Source organism: Podarcis pityusensis (assembly GCF_964106645.2).
Source record: "Podarcis pityusensis genome assembly, chromosome: 8".
Lineage (NCBI taxonomy): Eukaryota > Metazoa > Chordata > Lepidosauria > Squamata > Lacertidae > Podarcis > Podarcis pityusensis.
Genome location: NC_138033.1, coordinates 50,305,706 through 50,324,750, shown reverse-complemented (window position 1 = coordinate 50,324,750; position 19,045 = coordinate 50,305,706). Strand labels below are relative to the sequence as shown.

General features: G+C 46.8%; 1 protein-coding gene and 1 long non-coding RNA gene across 7 annotated transcripts in view; one reads left to right on the top strand and one right to left on the bottom strand.

The window, feature by feature from the left end:
* Positions 1-6,290: 6,290 nt before the first annotated feature.
* Positions 6,291-7,162, top strand: LOC308483738. Its single transcript, XR_013989768.1, has 2 exons — positions 6,291-7,005; positions 7,041-7,162. It is a non-coding gene; the product is annotated as an uncharacterized lncRNA (long non-coding RNA).
* Positions 7,163-7,170: 8 nt separating this feature from the next.
* The window catches only part of ACSF3 (acyl-CoA synthetase family member 3), a 64,053-nt gene continuing 52,178 nt past the window's right edge, over positions 7,171-19,045 (bottom strand). For all 6 annotated transcript variants that reach the window (XR_013989750.1, XM_081017813.1, XM_081017810.1 and 3 more), the window contains 3 exons: positions 12,522-12,656; positions 11,686-11,797; positions 7,171-7,532 (listed from right to left, as the gene is read on the bottom strand). Coding sequence is in view for 5 of the 6 variants with exons in the window: in XM_081017813.1 (XP_080873939.1) it covers positions 7,415-7,532; positions 11,686-11,797; positions 12,522-12,656 (365 nt within the window). In the remaining variant the exon portion in view is untranslated. The remainder of the gene's footprint in view (positions 7,533-11,685; positions 11,798-12,521; positions 12,657-19,045) is intronic.

Genomic DNA, 19,045 nt, shown 5'->3' with positions numbered 1-19,045 from the left:
TGGTACAAAGCTTCTCACCACCGAGACAAGTATAGTGCCAAGTCACTTTCACATTGGATACAACCCCATAGTTTCATAGATAGCCGACAAGACCCTCTCATTTTAGGCTATCTAGTCTATTCTCTGCTTGCTGCAAGAAATCCTGAACTGATGCCTGTTCACCTCCTGGCTGCAGGCCTCCAGTGAGGGGCAGCCTACTACCCCACCTCCGCTCTGACTGCTCATGCCAACCAGACATTTCTTCAACCATATCTACCCTCCTGTGACTTAAGTCAATTTGATCTCTAATCCTGCCCTCTGGGGCAGCAGAGGACCAGCCTTTGCCCTCTTCTAGCTGACAGCCCTTCAGAGATTTGAAAAGTGCTGTCATGTTTGTTGTTTCAAAATTTTGTGGTTTTAATTTGTTGCATTTTATCTGGCCAGGTATATTTGAGACGTTCTCTTTGGTATAAAATGACTGATAAAATGTATAGAGTGACCATAATAACTAACTAAGTAACTAACTAACTAACCAACTTTGATGTATCAGGTCCCTCTGTACTTTTTAAAAACCAAGTCGCGGTATCCACCCAGATAATAAGGCAGGCGTGATAGAGAATGGCACTGATCTGCTAAGGGGGGAGCGATTTGGGAGGTTGGCATGTTTTTAATTGCTTTTATTGCATGGTGTCACTGAAGACTCCTGCAGGCAGCAGTGAAGTAGACAGATGACTTAATAGCCTGTCGACGTTGCAGTCTAACGGAAGGGCTGGCTGCATATGATCCGACTGTCAATGGGGCACATGGGTCACAACTAGAGAGGAGGATGGCAACAAGCAGGAGGGAGGAAGAGGAATGTGCTGGTGGCCAATGGCAACAAGAGTTCATGGGTCATGGCTGCTTCCAAAGGGGCAGCTTCTAGTGCTGCCCAGGCTGCAAGTGGAATTGAACTCTACACAAAGGAGAGCACTGTGCTCTGAGTGTAGAGCCCACTATGTTCCATCCACACGGTGTGACATGGGGGGTGGGCACTTGAAACTCAGCACAAAGTCACTTTCAGCCCTACAACCCTTTTATCAGCCCATATATATTTAAATTCCATCTTGTAATCAGCACTAAAATGCTTATATGCTGTTATGAGTTTGCAGGGGAAGGAAGTGGGCCGTTTGTGAGATCCTTCTAACCCCTGGATCCAGCAGGTATTAAAATATAAGCCAGGCTAACTTCCCGTGTTGAGGAGATTACCTGGGTGGCGGGCCATTAAGAGAACAAAGGAAGGGGTACTGCGCAAGATGGCAAATTAGGGGGCTCCCTCAACTCAGAGATAGTTAGAAGGCAAAATCCAGGGTTCATAGATGAGTTGAAGAGAGGTCACCTAGAAGTAAAGCAGCAAGCTGGAGGGAGAGTCAGAGCAAAGGATGAGAGCCGCGTTTGATGTCTGTTTGAATCACGCTTTGGGGTGTTGATGCTGTGAACCCCTCCATCACAGGCTCACGTTGTATATATGTGCATCATAAAGACACAACAGTCTCTGTTGGGCTTAACTTCAAAGGAAACACAAACCCTGAGTAAGTGCCTGGAACCCCAGGAATCTCACACCTCTCAGAGATTGGGTTGGTGTGCAGTGATATGTGTGTAGCAGCATATCAATATAGCACCGTAACAATATAGTGTTAATTCGTTGTGTTGTGGTGTTACAGAGTTATATAGCACTATAATGCTAGAATAGAATGCAAATTTAAATTTATTTATATACTATATATATATATATATATATATATATATATATATAACCATGTACACACATTCTCTGGTCATAGCAATTTTATCCACGCTATTAATGGGGTGATTGGAAAAGGCTTTTAAAAGAGAACTTTTTAATATAAAATTAACATGATACCCTCATGGTGTTATAGCACTGAACCTCTTTTATTTAATTAATTACTAAAGCAAGAAATTGGCGCTAATAATAAAAAAGATAATAAATGGGGGTCCTAAAAAAATGGTTCCTGTCGCAAAGGTTACACTTAAATCTGTTCTGCTGCTGTGGTAGGTTCACTTTTAGAGCTATAATTTCTAGAGTGGTTTCAAGGCCTCTCCACAGGGAACTCTAGAAACTGTTATCTCAGTGCAGGGAACAGGGGTCTCCTAACAACTCTCAGCTCCCTTAACAAACTTCAGCTCCCATAATTATTTGGAGGAAGCCATGATTGTTTAAAGTGGCACCACAGTGCTTTAAATGTATGGTGTGAATGTGGTCTTCATGTCTTCAAGTCCCTCATGTTGTCTGCTCTGGAGGTGGGGAAGCCTGTGGTCCTCCCAATTTTCCTGCCAACTGACTGTGCTGCCTGGGACTGCTGGGAGCTGGAGTCTAGCAACATCAGGAGAGCCACAGACTCTGGCCAGGACTCTCCAGTGCCTCGGGCAAAAACCTTTCACTCACCTTTTACCTGGCAATGCTGAGGGTTGAATCTAGAGGCTTTTGCAGATGCCCTTCCACCCAGCTACTGCCTTCCCCTACGACAGCAAGCCCAGCTGGACACAGCTGCTGTTCCTTTTGGCACCTCCTACTGCAAGGAGTAGAAATGATAAGCAGGGGCAGAGAGAGGAGGGAAGCTCCCTCTCCTTCCTGCTTTAACTACAACACTGTCCCCTCCCCGCCCCACTTGGCACCAGCAACAGTCTCCCACCCAGGCAGGGAGCTCAGGTGCTGAGTTCAAGTGTTCACTGGCAAACGCTGAATGGCCTTTAAAGATCTTGTTTTTCCTCCCTTTCAAAAGAAAGCCCCGAGGAAAACGGCGCAGCCTACCAGCAAGCCCCCTTGGCGGAGCTCACATCCCTCACCCAAGCATGACAGGCAGCTGTTTTACTGTATTTGCTACCTGTGCTCATCCATCAAACCCATCGATCGGGCAACGGCGGAGTTTTATTAATGATCTTGTCAGTGGCCTGGTGCAAGGTGCAGAGGCTTGTCGGGAATGATAGATCACGGAGCGCACCGGCTGCTATTTATTCTCCAGTGACCTTGTCTCTCCCCATTGTTGCTTGCTTAAGAGTTATGAACGCGAGACATGATAATTTGATATTGATCTATATGGTAAGTGAAAAAATTTACTGCGTCGTTGATGTTTTAACCAAGGGGATGGCACGATAGCCCCAAACAGAGCGCTCCTTCCTGGCACCCATGGCTTGGTGATGTGCCCCAATGGGTAAATGGGGGTGGGAGGAGAGGAACTAAGGATGCTTGGCTCCTGACCCCCCCACCTCCCCCATTTTTCACAATAAGCTCTATGATGCCGCTGTGAGCGGCAGGATCTGTTATAGCTTGGCAACACAACTGCAACAGAAGTCAAAGGGAAACCTGGGATCCCCCCCATTCTGGGTTTTTTGGGGAAAAAATGTTGCCTGGGAGAGGGATTCCCACCCCCCCTACTTTTAATTATTTTTAAAACTGCCTTCTTCTTGCAGACCATATGCTGCAGCTATGGTTCCAAGATTTTCTCTATAAGCAGAAAAGCTGAAAAAGGGGCTGGAAACAACCTGCCATTATCTTTTTCTGCAGAAAGAACCCCAAGAAAATGAATGGTCTCCCCACAGCCCTGGAAGATAATAGGGTCAGGGAGGGGTTAGCATTATGGCAAGGAAGAGGCTAACCTTTGGGGGCCTGGGGGCCACATTCACTATTGGCCAACCCTCAAGGGGCTGCGTGGAAGCAGTGGGTGTGGCCAAAAATGCATGTGGCCCCCTCTCCCTCTCCCCCACATAGAGTCGTCCCCCCCACCTGCTCATCAAATGGTCACTCCAATATCTGGCAAAGCAGTGATTATTTGCATTCAGGAGGCTGGGCAGGGCAGATAGGTTTAAACCTGCACCATCCAACATAGCACTCCAATCTGTTTATTTATTGCAGCTCTGCCAAAATCCTTAGGGTCTTGGGGTAAAGGGAAGCAGGTGGAAACGACAGGCATCTGGTTGGCCACTCTAAGAACAGGACTCTGGACTAGATGGGCCATTGGCCTGATCCGGCAGGCTCTTCTTATGTCCTAAAATTTTTTTCTCGGAGGCTGGATCAGGTTCCTGGACCAGGAGCTAGCCAACCCTGCTTTATGGATCCTAGAAGAATGCAGCTACACCCTGATCTAGGTATACATGAATGACTGCTGGTGTTGGAGTTGTAAAAGGAATCAGGAGAAATCTATGGAGCAAAATGCATTTCAATAGCCAGTGTGGTGCAGTGGTTAGAGTGTCAGGCAGTGACCTGGAAGACCATTGCTTCAATCCCTACTCGGCCATGGCAGTCCCTGCCTCTCAGCCTGTCCTACTTCACAGGGTTGTTGTGACAATTACACAAGGAGGGGAAGAACCATATACACCACCTTGAGCCTCTTGGAGGACTGAAAATTTCGAATATTTTTTTTTAAGAAGAGCCTCTTGGAGGAAAAGCTGAGATACAAATGTAATAAATAAAATAAATATTGGCCGTGGTGGATTGACAGGTGAGGGTTATTGCTCTCACCTGCTTGTGGTTTCTCTTGGAGGCAAAGGCTTGTCCGCTGCACTTGACTACCTGAAACCTTCAGATTGAACCACAACGGCTGTTCTAAAATTATTTTGCTCTTAAGCGTTTCTGGGTTATCTCAAACCAGAGTCATCCTTTGAAATCTTCCGAGTATGCAGACCGAAGTGGGTTGTGGATTGGCCTTATCTTGGCATGTGCATTAGCTATACTTGAGCAACACTGGCAGGAAGCTCATGTGTGCAGAGCCAGCCACAGGGATGAACACTAGCATGAGCAGGTCTAGGGGTCTCCCCTGTGGGGTCTCCAGGTTGAATTGACTCACCCTAGGAAGCCTGTTGGGAGCAGCGCAGGGGGGGGGGGAGAGAGAGGCGTGCCTGGGTTATTAAGAGAGGCTGACATTTATTTGCTCTTCCCTAATGACTACTCCCTCCCCTCTACCACCCTGCATCTGTAGCCAAACAGAAGGAGAGTGTGGCAGAGCGTGCAAAAGGACAGATCGCAATTTACGGTGGGTTATTAGCCGTCCTCGCACTGAGATTACACTCCCCTAATGAAGGACTCTTTTACGGCACCATAAAAATAGAGGGGAAAACCCCTCAAAAAGGAGAGAGAGAGAGAGGGAGAGGGAGAGGGAGAGAAAGAAAGAAAGAAAAGCAGGGAGTGTTGGCTGGAAAGAGTGGAATGAAGAGGGGCAGGAGGGGACCAGGGTGTGGAGCAAAGGGTGTTTATATGCATCTGTGATACCTGCTGAATGAGATATTATTTCATCTGAGATGGAGCCACATGCAGGTTGAAGGTGAAGCGGATCGAGGACTGATGACAGAAAAGGAGACCAAATGGAAGAGTCTCCCCGTGGGGAACATCTTCAGCTGTAGAAGAATGGGAACTGAGTAAAAGCATTTTAAAGCACATTGATCAGAGAAGCAGAATCCCCAATGACGCTCATTCCACAGCACACACGAGAGCTACGATGATGCTTCTCTCGCCTCTTGTGGAAGCACATGATAGGCAGAGCCACTTAGGTGCTGGCCACAATTCCGCATGTGCCTAGAAAGAATGGGTCTGATAGGTTTCCTCCTTGTTCCACTCCTTTCCAAGGGAAAACCGCTCTTTAGTAATAGATTGGGACAAATGGCAATCGGGGGAAACCCAAATTTCTGTCTGCTGAGTGCTAAAGAGCTGTTTTCCCTGGAGGAAGAAGTGGGAAAAGAGGAAGTGTGGATGAGCCCTCAGAGAATGCACTTTTGCACTTTGCCCTTTGATTGGCAAAGTGCTGCCGCCGCCCAGAGTGTCTAATTATAAGAATTAGTGCAAATTGAGATGTTGCTTTAAAACAGAAAAGCAAACGAAAGTGGATAGAAAAAAGTTCAGAATTAAGTAGAAACTGCCAATTTCATACAGGGATTCTCAGTATGTTGAATGTTGCAACACCCAAAAGACAACGGAATTTGTAACACGAAAGGTTGCAGCTTGCAGCTTTGTCACTTTGCAACATTCAGTTATGGAAAGCATATGAGCATCAGTACAATTGGCTCTCATAACATTCCAGCTTCCTGACCAAGTAAGGTTCACAGTCTGAAGTAGGCTGCAATCCTGCACATATTTGCTAAGGTCTAGAAATTGGGGGGGGGGGGGGGAGGGAATTGATCTGGTACCTCATTTGCAGTTTTCAATCCAATACACAAACTGAATTGCAGCTATAGTTCTAAATTCCCACTTCTCTGAATTCTGCAATGCAGTTCTCCATCAAAAAAGAAAATATGTAAATAAACACAAACATAAAAAGCATATATTTGGTGGGAAATGTGCAAGAAAAAAATTGTTTATAGCAGTGAAAGCAAAGCACAAAAATGCATATTAGGAAAAACTGTTTTTTAAAAAGTGTGTATATTTGGCAAAAATGTGTATATTAGAAATGTGCATGAGCATGTTCATGCAGACTTTTAAAATAAAAAACTCAAAATGATGCAGAAATAGGGCAAAGTGAACTTAAGACGGAAAAAACGAAAAACTGAGAGAAACTGAAATTGTTGTCAGATGTGTCCACCCCTAATATATTTACTTCTGAGTAAATATGGACAGGGTTGCATTGTTGATCTCTTCCGATTGTGCCATACAAGCCAACGCTGTTGTAGCACAAACGTTGCCTGCATTATACATTGGGGGCTTGGATGGATGCTCAGCCCCACAGGTTTGATTGCTGAAAAGGAGGGAACGGGTTGATGGAATATACCGTCTTCTGTACTTCAGGATGTGTGTATGCACGCATGTAGGAGGGAGGGAGGGAGGGAGGGGATAGCAACAATTTTCATTGTCATTCCCTTTTTAGGAACCCAAAAGTATACAAAGAACACCTAAAGATGGGGGTGGATGATGACAGGAGCCACTGGTTTGTTTTTTAGAGTCTAAGCAAGTCCATGTTTGTAGAACAATCAGTTTGCTTGTACATGTAATTGTTCAACTGATGAAACTAGGAGCCTTCCGTGGGTAGGGGTGTGTGCTCTTGGGTGGGGCCCAGAGCTTCTGTTCAAAACGCTTTGAGTTCCCACAGGCCCTGGAAGGTAAAGCCAGCCATCCTGATTGACATGGAGCTCAAAATTACACCACTGCCAAACCCTGAACTCGCTGCAGGAAGAACATATTGCCAGGCAAAAACAAAAAACAGACCGAGCAAGAAGAAAGCCAGATTTTATGAGACGTTGATTCACAAGTTAAGAAAATAAATCACAGATCCTGCCCAACCTTACTCATCATGAGATAAGGACTTGTCAAAATGCAAGGGTGGCACCGGGGAGTTGGAAAACAGAGCACTCAGTCACACTTGTGGAAAAACCTCACCACGCTGCCCCACATTTCCATGCCAGGTGTTGTCACGAAGCCTCCCCGTCCTGTGTAACTCCCGCCAGGCGCCCATCGCTAGGCGGAGTAGAAATGCTTGAGAAGCTGCTTCTTGTCCACTTTGCCCATTTGGTTTCGCGGGATCTCCTCCACCACCAGCAGTTCAGAGGGGATGGTGTAAGGTGCCATGAACTCTCTGGGACACACAAGCACATGTTCTGGTTAAGAGACTGCTGCTGCAAATGTCCATCTCCTCTCTACTCCTGCCCAAGCGCTGAATCATGGCTTCCCTTGTGATACAGAGCTGGACAGGGACACTGGAAGCTGCCTAATAACAAGTCAGACCCTTGATCCATCTAGCTCAGTGTTATTTACTCTGACTGACAATGGTTACCCAGTGTTTCAGTGGTGAGTCTCTCCCAATGCTACCTGGAGATGCTGAGGACTGAGCATGCAAAGCAGTACCTTTCCCACTGAGCTACATCCCTTCTCCAAAATACTCTCAAAGAAAGGACTGTGCACCCCTCAGTATAAGAGTCAACAGATATAAACTGTGCAAACATTTGAGCCTGGAAATAATCCAGTGAAGGCTTCCAGTCATTAGAGCAGGGAGACACTGCCCTGTTCAACTTGGGCCAGGTGAAGTGCTCATGTTTCTACTTTCCCTCCCTACAAATATTCTGTATATACTAGCATACAGTTCACTGTGTCATAAGGCCTCACCAGAACAAGCAAGGACAGAAGTGTTCAATCTGGAATCAAAACAAGAAGTGGGGCAGATGAAAAGAATGCACTTCTTTGCACAGTGCAAATTCCACTTCTGTCCTAATGGCCACTGGCATAGATGGGCAAAGCAAAGAGTCGCCTATAATAAACGTGTGAGCCTTCAAGGTGCTGCAAGACATTTTATAGCTTTAAAAGGGGATTAGAGAAGGTCAAGGAGGAGGAGGAGGAAGTCTTTCAGCAGCTGTCAGCCATCATGGCAAATAAGAATTTCCATGTTCAGAGGCAGAGTATCATTGTTGTGGAAGATCATGGGCTGCTGTTTCTCTCATGCTTGTGAGCTTCCAGGGGAGGACACCTAGCTGACCACTGTAGGATGCAGAATGCTGGACTAGAAGGCGATTTGGCCTCATCCAGCACAGCCCATGTTAGGCTCCTATGCAATCGGTTGTGCCTATTCTGATGGAACGCTGTCCTTCAATCAGGGGGTTTAGATCAAGGGTGGCACAGGAGGAGGAGCTGCTTGGAGGGCGTTCTGTACCCACATATTGCTCTGGGTCACCCAGCCATGCACATGGATACTTAAGGTTGAGTAACAACATACCACTCTGTGTGTGTGTGTGTGTGTGTGTGAGTGTGTGAGAGAGGAAGAGAGAGCGAGAGATAGAAAGTGCCCAGACAAAGCACCTCCAAGAAGCAGAATGGATCACTTTTAATGGGTTCTCATCAATCCTTGCAATTAGATATGGCAGGAAGAGCAAATGACAAATTGTCAACATAAGCGCTAAGGAGCCTTGCAAACTCCCGGCCCTCCACACAAGCCCCCCTCCCATGTGCAGCCCCCTCCCCCCATTCCTCTTGATCACAGGCATGCACGATGGGGAGGATGCCAAACAAGTTCAGCTTCTTATTAAAGCCCCGTCAGGGGACTGTCTGAGCACGAAAGAAAGTCACCTTGCCCACTGCAAAGTGTGCGTGATCATATGCATGTGGGATGCTTTCCCTCACTAGACCGCTGGCTGCAGGGCATGCCCTGCTCTGACGGGTACCTCGTGGGCACAGAGTTTGGAGTGACATGCCAAGCCCGCCCAGCATGTCAGGGCTCTTCTCCTCCCTCAGTGCCTCCACTGCTTTCAAATTATCGATGCCTTTCTGCCATGTGGAGGAGGCCTCAAACTCAGGACCGGCTTGTCACCGGGAGCAGATTGGAGGCGAAAGCCACAAAATGAATCACTCTGAAGAGGGACATGTGTCTCCTGCCAGAGAATGTGGCGGGGGGCGGGGGGACGAAGGGAGGCAAGTGGTGTGGAAGATAAAGAGGAGAGACAGGATGAGCGGCAGTGAAAGAAGCCGGCAGGGGTGTGAGACCCGGGAGGCGGCGTGCGGAGAGAGCGAGAGCGGGCCAAGGACCCTTCCCGAGGTGCTCAAACGCTGTTGCTCCAGAGAGACGCATCGCATTCAGGCTGGATTTCTCCTCTCGCAGCCTGCCCTGCAATCTTGGCTGTGAGGAGACAGGCAGGAAACTGAGGCACAAGGACAAAGCGGGGAGATGTGCAAGGGGATAGCACTTGTTCCCCTGCTGCCACCACCCTAACAGCTCTGACTCGAAAAGTGATGGAAGTGAAGGAAGTTAAAGGCTTGATAACAGCTACGCTGGGCCCTCAGTGCTTGATGCGGCTGGTTTTCAGCTTTCGCGCCCTCTTACAGCCTTTATGCAACACACCTTATTCTCCCTGTGCAGCCTGCCGATGAAGCTTTTGTAACACTGGTATACCATTCCCCCTTCTGGCCATCACTGGGCTGTTCTTTCTATTGAGGAGCTGGGCCTTTATACATGGATAATCTTTGCCTGGGATGAGGAAGTGGGGCTGTACGTGTTTGGTGGTGATGGGGAACCCACCTCCATAGCACAAGAAGCAGGAAATGACCAATAACCAACAATGCTGAGCTCATATTCAGCTCAACCAGTTTCCAGGGCCACACTTTCAGATGCCACACATAACAATTCCCAGGAGAATGCTAACGTGGGCATGGTGTAGTGAGCACCCCAGGTTGGTAGCAGTGGAACTATGGGAATGTAGGAACCTGATTTACACTGTCCGTCTGGCTCGGCACTGTCTATGCTGACTGTCGGTGGGTCTCTAGCATTTCAGAGAGAGGTCCTTCTGCATACAAAGCACATGGTCTGCCACTGGGCTACGGTCCTTCCCTAAGGAAGCAGAAGGCTAAACTAGATGGGCTTTTAGTATGACCCTTTAGGGGTCTTTCTATTTTGTTATGTAAAAAAAAATGTATGGGTGCTGTGCAAGTGCACAGCCAGCCTCTCAAGTGTTATGCAAGGAAGCTGGCATGCAGGCAGGGGAGTGAGAGGCCAGGGCTCAAGGCCTCCACACCTCTGGATTTCTTTGTGAGTTTTCTTTGCTGTTTATTCAGAGCAACAGAGGCTAGCAAGAGTATTCCTCACATTTGCTAAATTGCAAACCTCCCACTGTGATTTTTGCAAATCCTGGGGACTGTTTAATTGGGCAGCTGTGCAGCCCTGGATGAAACAAGAATGCCTGTGGTTTGTGAATAGCACCAGTTTCACATACCCTCTAAAAAAGCATCCAATATGTTTTTGGGAGTGGGGGGTGGAGCAGCCACCTGGGACAAGGGAATCCTTATTCAATTTGTATTAGTTGAACTGATGAAAAATCGTGTGTGTGTGTGTGTGTGTGTGTGTGTGTGTGTGTTTGTGTGTGTGTATTCTGCTTCTATCATTTCAGCACACCTTGGAGACTAGCTCTCTAATATAGACCCAACTTGGTAGCAGGGGAGGGCAAGAAAGCACATAGGAATACCATTGCACACAAAAAATCTAGAGCCATGTTTGTAGCCTCATGAGTCAGAAGGAATTAACTGTGTTGTTCCAGACCCACTGGCCTAGAGGGAAGTAGCAATAGATAGTCCAACAGCAGCCCAGCCTATACTTGAATAACTTATACAGACTAAATAGCTAGGATGCAACCAGCAGCTTTATAGAACCAAGTGGACCCCTATTGGCTCCTGGTGTCACCTGACCCCTCCACTAAACACTGATAGCCGCAGTACTACCCTCTGGTCAGTGATGGCATTAAACTGCAAAAGAGGACAACTGTCCCCTCTTGGCTAGATAATCGAAACACAGACTTCTACAACCAGATGCTAGTCTGATGTTCTGGACTACATCTCCCATTAGCTTCAGCCAGCAGAGTCATGGTCATGCCGGCTGGAGCTGATGGGAATTATAGCACAAGATATCCAGAGGTCACCAGGTTGGAGAAGTAGGAAATTCACATTGGAGTAAAGTAGAGAAATGAATGGCATTCTACCAGGATATTTACTTTTTCATTTACCTGCTGAATATATTTTCATTCTTACCGTAGGAAAAATATCTTAAAATGTTGGGAAGTTCGGAAACCAGCTTGTAAATAACCTTAGTTTGTACCCACTGGTTTGGCTACTGTTCATCCTGCATTTATTCATTTTACTTATTTAATATATTTATACCCCACCTTTCTCCCAAGTAAGTATTCAACTGGGATAGACAATGGCCTGCCCTATACCTTCCCATGACACCCCATACCCAGTGGATGCTGCCATGTTACCTGGCCCATTCCTTCAGGTCCGTGAGAGACAGTGCCTGGCCCTCATGCAGCCTGACCACAGCGCTGATCTTCTGACCCCACGTCATGTCCGGGGCACCAATCACAGCCACATCTGGAGAGGGGAAAAGTGTGAAAGAGTCACACAGAGAAAGTGGGAAGAACTCCTACAAGAAATTGACCTGGCTCTGCCTTTACTTTGTCCAAGCTTATTTTTGGTCTTTGTGTTAAACTTGGTGCCTGTTTCAGTTTGGTGGGCAGGCTGCTAGAACTGTTTTAACTTGTGGTGACTTATTTAATTTATTCATTATGCTATTATTTATTTCATAAAATTTATATACTACTTGATAGTAAAAAATCAAGGAAGATTTACAATTCTACTTTAAAACATATTAAAATTACCTAATTTGCAATAGCTGCACTATTTTCTCTCTCTTTCTTTAAACACTCTGCAATTGTTTTATATTTTGCCTTAACTACAGCTTGTTAGCTGCCCTGAGTGCCATTTATGGGAGAATATGTCTCAGGTTCAGGTCCTGATGTCTTCAGGTAGGGCTGGGAAGGACCACCTAAAACCTCAGAGAGCCACTGCCAGATACTGTTTACAATCCTCCAAACTCTCTTTCTCAGTATACAGGGCAGTTTCGTTTGAGATGGTGGGAAAGAGAGAGAGATTGAGGGTGTATGTGCAAGTGAATGAGGGTGGGTGGGTTTACCTGGAATGTGGAATGCCACTGGGGGACCTGTCAGACCTTGCTGCTCTTTGTAAAGCACTAAGTTCATGAACTGAACTATATTAGCAAATCAATAAATAGTTGCAGGGAGGGGCTAGCCTTTACCAGCAATGCTGGGGTGGGCCAGCAGGTGGCGTTCGACTTCCAGGGCACTGATTTTGTAGCCGCCGCTTTTGATGATGTCAACTGAGGTCCGTCCTCTGATCCAGTAGGTGCCCTCCTTATACACAGCGGTGTCACCTGGAAAAAGAAAGGAGCTGGTAAGATGAGGTAGGCGACATTTCTAGGGGCAGAACAGTAGGGTGGAGATCAACACCTGGAAGCCACTAATAATGAAAGAGGAAGAGGTGTGGCAGCGATGGCAGAGAAGGCAAAGACAAGAGGCAATGGCTAGTGAGGGCAGCTAATAGGATGAAAAAAGGAGGGATAAAAATAAGAACGAATGGATGTTGTGCCTGTAATATAAAAAAAGCATTTTAATACCAATTAAAAACAATGCATGTCTATGACAATGCACATACAATATTTGACTTATTATTTGCTGTACTATAGTTATTTGTTATGACCAATGAGGGAGACCTCGAGTGAAACATATTTGGCTATGGTAAACATTGCTAACTTATTGGTTCCGTTTGTTTTCATTCTTTTATTTTATGACAGATTATGAGCCATACCTAGCAGTTTGTGGACACCTGGCTGCTCTGATTTGGAAACTTTTTTTTAATAGCAGCTGCTGATCCATACCAACTGGATGGCAGTACCATCACCAAGGAAGACATCACTTGCCAACTCTAGTGCCTGAGATGGTCGCATTGGGGAAATGTGCTCTTTAGGTACTTGGGTCTCAAGCCACAGGACTTTACACACTAGAACTAGCACCTTGCACTGGGTTGGTAGCTCAACAGCAGCCAGTGGAGCAGCTTCAGGACCAGTGTGATGCATGGGACCTCCATGTTCACAGCCAATATGCCACTGAGCACTTTCATGACTTGCCTGTTGGGCTTCCTGGAAGAATCTGGTTGGCTGCTGTGGTAAACAGGATGCTGGACTAGATGGATCTTAGGGGTCTCATCTAGTAATGATTGGTTTGGTTAGATTAGATGAGCTTGACCAAAGGCTTACCATTGTCCTTTCCACCATGAGGGAGTCCACCCTGGCCCTGACCAGGTTTCCTTTTGTGGCTTGTCTCCCAGATCCTTCTGCCCTCTCTCTCTATTACTTACCCTCCCTCACATCCTCCAGGGCTCTGGGAAGCTGCAGCCTCCTAGGCAAGAGAAGCACAAGCCCCTCTCTCTTGCCTGTGCCATCCATTGCCATTCTGAAATGTCAGCTGAACACAAGGCTGTTCTCTGAAACATCAGCTCAACATAGATACGGAGGGTCTGCCCTCTGCGGACTGGTCATAATGGTCCTCTTGCCTCAGCCCACACCTTGCTACAGCTTGTTGGCATTTGAGGTATGAGGTAGCAGAGAGAAATGGGATGAACTCACTAGGGCCAAATCTGCACAGTACATTTCAAGCATCATGTCACCATTTCAAACAGTCATTGTATCCCCCCAAGAATTCCAGGAGGTGTGCTTTGTTACGGGTGCTGTTAGGGGGCCCTGCCACCCCTTCCCCAGCTACAATTCCCAGAGTGGTTTAACAATCAATCTCTCTTCATAGGGAACTCTGGGAACTGTATCTCTCTTCATAGGGAACTCTTGGAGGGGAACAGGGGTTTCCTTACAATTCTCTGCACCCTCAACAAACCACAGCTCCCAGAATTCTTTGGGGGAAGTCATAGCTGTTTAAGGTAGTACAGTGGTACCTCAGGTTAAGTACTTAATTCGTTCCGGAGGTCCGTTCTTAACCTGAAACTGTTCTTAACCTGAAGCACCATTTTAGCTAATGGGGCCTCCCGCTGCCGCCGGAGCACGATTTCTGTTCTCATCCTGAAGCAAAGTTCTTAACCCGAGGTACTATTTCTGGGTTAGTGGTGTCTGTAACCTGAAGCGCCTGTAACCTGAAGCATATGTAACCCGAGGTACCACTGTATCATAATGCTTCAAATGTATGGTGTGGATGTGGTCTAAAACTCTAAATTGCCTTATACTGAGTTGCATCACTGGTTCATTTCACTCAGTATTATTTGACTGGCAGGGGCATTCCAGAGTCTCAGGCAGAATTCCTTCCCTGCCTTCCATTGCTTCCTCTGGAACTAAACTGGCTATCAGGAAAAGCTCCCAGACCACATAGCTGCATTTCTCCCTGCTGGTGCTCCTGTGGCAGCTGACTCAGAGCGCTCACTGCTGGCCTCCTTCACCCTGGGAAGGACCTGCCATGTAATTGATGTGCAGGACAAAAAGGGGTTGGATTGTGCTCATCTCCCCCTCATTATCTTAAGGGGAAGGAAGCTGTGGATGCAGCAGTGTTTCCAGAGTGGCTGTTTTAAAATTCTTGCAGGTTTTATTAAGAGTGCCTGAGATGGAATTTGCATATGAAGATGCAGAGGTGTCAAGTAGTATAGCTTTGTGAAGGAGAGGTGTAGATATGGCAAGCGAAATCTTCTTCCAAGGAAGGGTTGGGGAGGTGGGCTAGAGTACTTTCCAACATCTTTCTATGCAAGGCCCTAGACAATTACATCAGAAATAGCATCTAAGCACTTGTAGCAATCTCTATTTTTATGAAGGCCTCCCAGAACAGAAGCTTCAACAGTGAGGTTGTGTAGTGAAGGTACTGGGGGATATTTAGTTCAATCCTCCTATTGAACTGCAGCGTTCAGTTAATTGCTTTGACCTTATTACTGGACTGAGCATAGCTGTGCAGATGCACCCCTGCACCTCTTCATTCTCCCCCAGTGCTGCCACATTTTACAGGCCTCTTGTCATTACACTGGTGACATGCCTCTTTGAACTTTTTACACCTGAAAATTTGTGGGTTGTTTTTCTTTAAAATCAAAACAAGAGAGGGAAAGGGCTGATGGCTTCTTCATGATCATACTAAAAGGCTCAATAGTGCCTAATGAATCCCCTCTTTTTTTACCTAGTTCCTTGACTAGGTGCACTCCACATACACCTGCTATATTCTGTCAACAATATTCCTCGATGTACCAAGCTGCAACAAGCTGTGCAACAGAAGAAGTCACAAAGATTCCAGTGCAGGCCTGTGATATCATTGAAAGCAGATGTGATCTGCTGTTGCAACTTCCTTCCTTTAGAAACAGCGACACTTTGAAAAGGGCTCCCCTCTCTGCTTCTTTGCACCTTCCACTCTAGGCTCCAAAGTGTTGGGCGGTAGGAGCTTCCCTGGAAGCGAGAATTCCAGGTCCCTCTTCGACTTCTGAGAATGTCTTCCTTTGCTTGACAGACTCTCCCAGGGAATTCCCAGCTGCCAGACTCTTTCAGTAGCACAGAGATCATTCACTTTGAGCAGGTACAGACAGAATGAGGCATCTTCCCTACTGGATTCCTTTGCAGAGGCTGCTACTTGGAGAGCTCCCTTGCTCTCTGAAATAGCATGTTGACAGGATAAGGCTGGGCGTTTCAGCACAGAGACAGCTCCCTTCCCACCCCCACCCCCTTTGGCGAAGGTCTCCTCTGAAACAGGCAGAAGCAGATCTCTGTGCTCCTCTGGTGGCTTTCATCAGAGAGATATTGAAATTATCTCGCAAATGCAACTAATTAGTCTGAGAGGGGAACAGCTGGAGGGGCAGCTCGTGGAGGATGTGATGGGTGGAGAACAGACTCCTCAAGTCTTTCATGGCACCAAGTGAAGGGCATCCAGTGGTGTGCAAGATGCTTTGAACTGGAGAAACATTCTGGTTCTGTTGGCAGGTGGAGGTGGGGGAGGAGAAAGGGTTGTTCCTTTTGTCTTTGCCACCTCAAGCACCTGCCTGGGGGCAATGGTGGCTACTGCCCACTGGGACTGGTAGGGCAGAAGACAGGGAAACCAACAGTCAGAGGAACCAAAGAGGCTGCAACAATTAATTCTAGTTTTCTCCTCCTCTTCCTTGTGGAATTCTAAAAAAGGGCAATACTGAGACCGAGGAGGAGGAAGTTGATGGGCACTGCCATCCCCTGGACTGGTTGGTTGGAAGAAAGAAAGAAGGCAGGCAGGTGGGGCAGGTTGAGGTCAAAGGGGCAGTGACCATTCATCCAAATGGATCAGCCTCCAGTGAAGAGCAAACCATGGACAGCAGGACAGTGCTCCAAAAGGGATCCTTTGCCAGGGGTTATGCCAGCCTCCTGCTGGACTTTACAACAGCCACGGCTGAAAACTGCCCCAGGAGGTGTTAGTGCCACACTCTGAAAATTCCAGTGCAAGGGCAGAGTCTCAGGGCTCACATATAACACAGAGAGAGCAGCAAAGCCCTTGGATAAAAGGCACTCTGTACAAAAGGAGGCTCATGGAGAACAGGTGCGGGAGGGGATGCAGAATGACAAACAATTAGAGGGAAGGAGTAAGAGATTAATGATGGGATGGGAATCGGTTGTCCCCACAACAGCCATGCGAGGTGCAGAGTTTATGGCATGCAAGGGTCTGTGATGTGTGTACGTGTGTGTTACGGACATAAACCTCCCCACACTCCCCAAATGAAAGCTGCATCAATAGTTCCCCATCTGCTCACATATATCACACACTTCATTCCAGTTTATTAGCCGGAATAAATCATAAATATTTCATTATACATCAACGGTGCTCGACTCCGGGAAGGCACAATCCATCACCCCGATGCTCCCCGCGACCCGCCACCGCGCATTAAGCTTTCCAGTCTATTAAACAAGATTGATACAGTGTGCTGGGATGGACTGAGGGAATGTATTTATAGCACACTGGGGGAAAGGGAGGGCACCGAGAGCACACAAGCAGCCTGGACAAGATGAAGCTCTCCTCAATGGTACGTGGGCCACGCAGCTGCAGGAGAAAGTGCAGCATCCATCAGGGGCCGAGTCTCCCAGGCACTCGTGAATGATTGCATCAGCCTGGTTTTCTCTAGTGCCATGTTAATTAAATTGTGGGGCACACCGGACACCCCCCTGACCTGTCAAGAGGCTGTCACCTCATGCTAAGAGAGAATATGGAAAAGAATTGGGGAGGGAGGGAGAATTCAGTGGACTTTCCCTCTCCCAGTCCAACAGATGTCTGGTCAACTTTTCCATCAAACAAAAGCCTGGCAGATTTTGTAACAATAATTTGAAATGAAATTGGTCCTATAGCAGGGAGGTTCTTCCTTGCATTTAATCTCCTTAGGGTTCAGAAAGCAACATCTTCTTTATCAGTGGACAATGTGAACAGCCATAAGTAAATATGTAGGGCCCTGCTGGGTCAGCCAAAGACTCCATTACTCTGTTCTCCAAGTGGCCACCCAGATGCCCACGAGAAGCCTGCAAGCAGGATGTGAGATGCAACACTATATCTCACGGGAGCGTGTTCCATATTTTACTATGTGCTTTGTGAATAAGTCTTCCACCAGCTGCTTCTGATCCACAACCCTCTTGAGTGTCCATGAGACATTTTTGCCTATGTCCTCTTTTGCCCTCCTCCAGTACCCCAGTTGAACTGTAACTCGAAATAAGACCCAGCAAGCCAAAAATGAAACCAATGTTCACTGTGTCAAAAGCAGGGGACCATGTGATGTTGCATCTCCTGTTCGTGTGCATCCAAGTCCCGAGTTAAAATCCAAAATAAGTGAAGAGGAAGAGGGAAGAGAAAAACTGACAGATCTCTGCAGGTGACGACTATGCCTCAGAATAAGAAATTATATCACTCATCAATTTGCAAAGCTCCAGACCTCTGCAGGTGACACAATGCCTCAGACTAAGAAATTATACACCACTCATAAATTCACCAAGATCCATTTTAATACTAATCAGACTTCTTTGCTGTCCCCTGACTATCTCTGGGGCAGATTTTCACTCCCCTGGTGGTTCAAATCTTCCTTCTAATTGCTTAATCTACATTTCCTTTAAGATTAAATAACTTACTCCCACTCCTGTTCACAGTTCACCTCTACCCCTAATATGTCTAACTATGGATCCCCATCATAATTCCTGGCTCTGGGTGGATGACACAGTTTATATTTCATTTATGCAGGGCCAAATGTTTGCTGTAGAAGACAAAGAACCAGTATGGTATCTGCTTGGAGGGCTTGCAACCTATATTGCTGGACATGGCAGGGAAGAGAGAAGTGAGTTGGCAGGGAAGGAGATAAAAAAAAACATTAAGGAAAGGCTTAGCTAGGCAAGCAAGTCTTCAGGGAGAGGGATGTAACTGAACTGGGAGTGCAGGAAAAACGAGAGATGCAGAATCCAGTTTCTTAAGAGTTTGAACTTCTTCTTCTTCTTCTTCTTCTTCTTCTTCTTCTTCTTCTTCTTCTTCTTTGCAACCAATATCCTAGTCCTTCTTTAATAAAATTAACTCTGAGATTACTGTATGGAGGCAGAAAGATTCCTACATGCCCCAAGGAATGCAGCTCATTTTCAGGAACACCACTCTGAGAAAACAGCCAGTGTTACTAACTGGGGCTCTGATTCCTTCCTCCTTGAGGAGAAAAAGAGAAACTCTCAGGAGAGGATTTGACTTTCCAAATAATTCCAGATACCCCTATTCTCCTCTGAACTCTCGTCACCAGGAAGGACCATGAGGC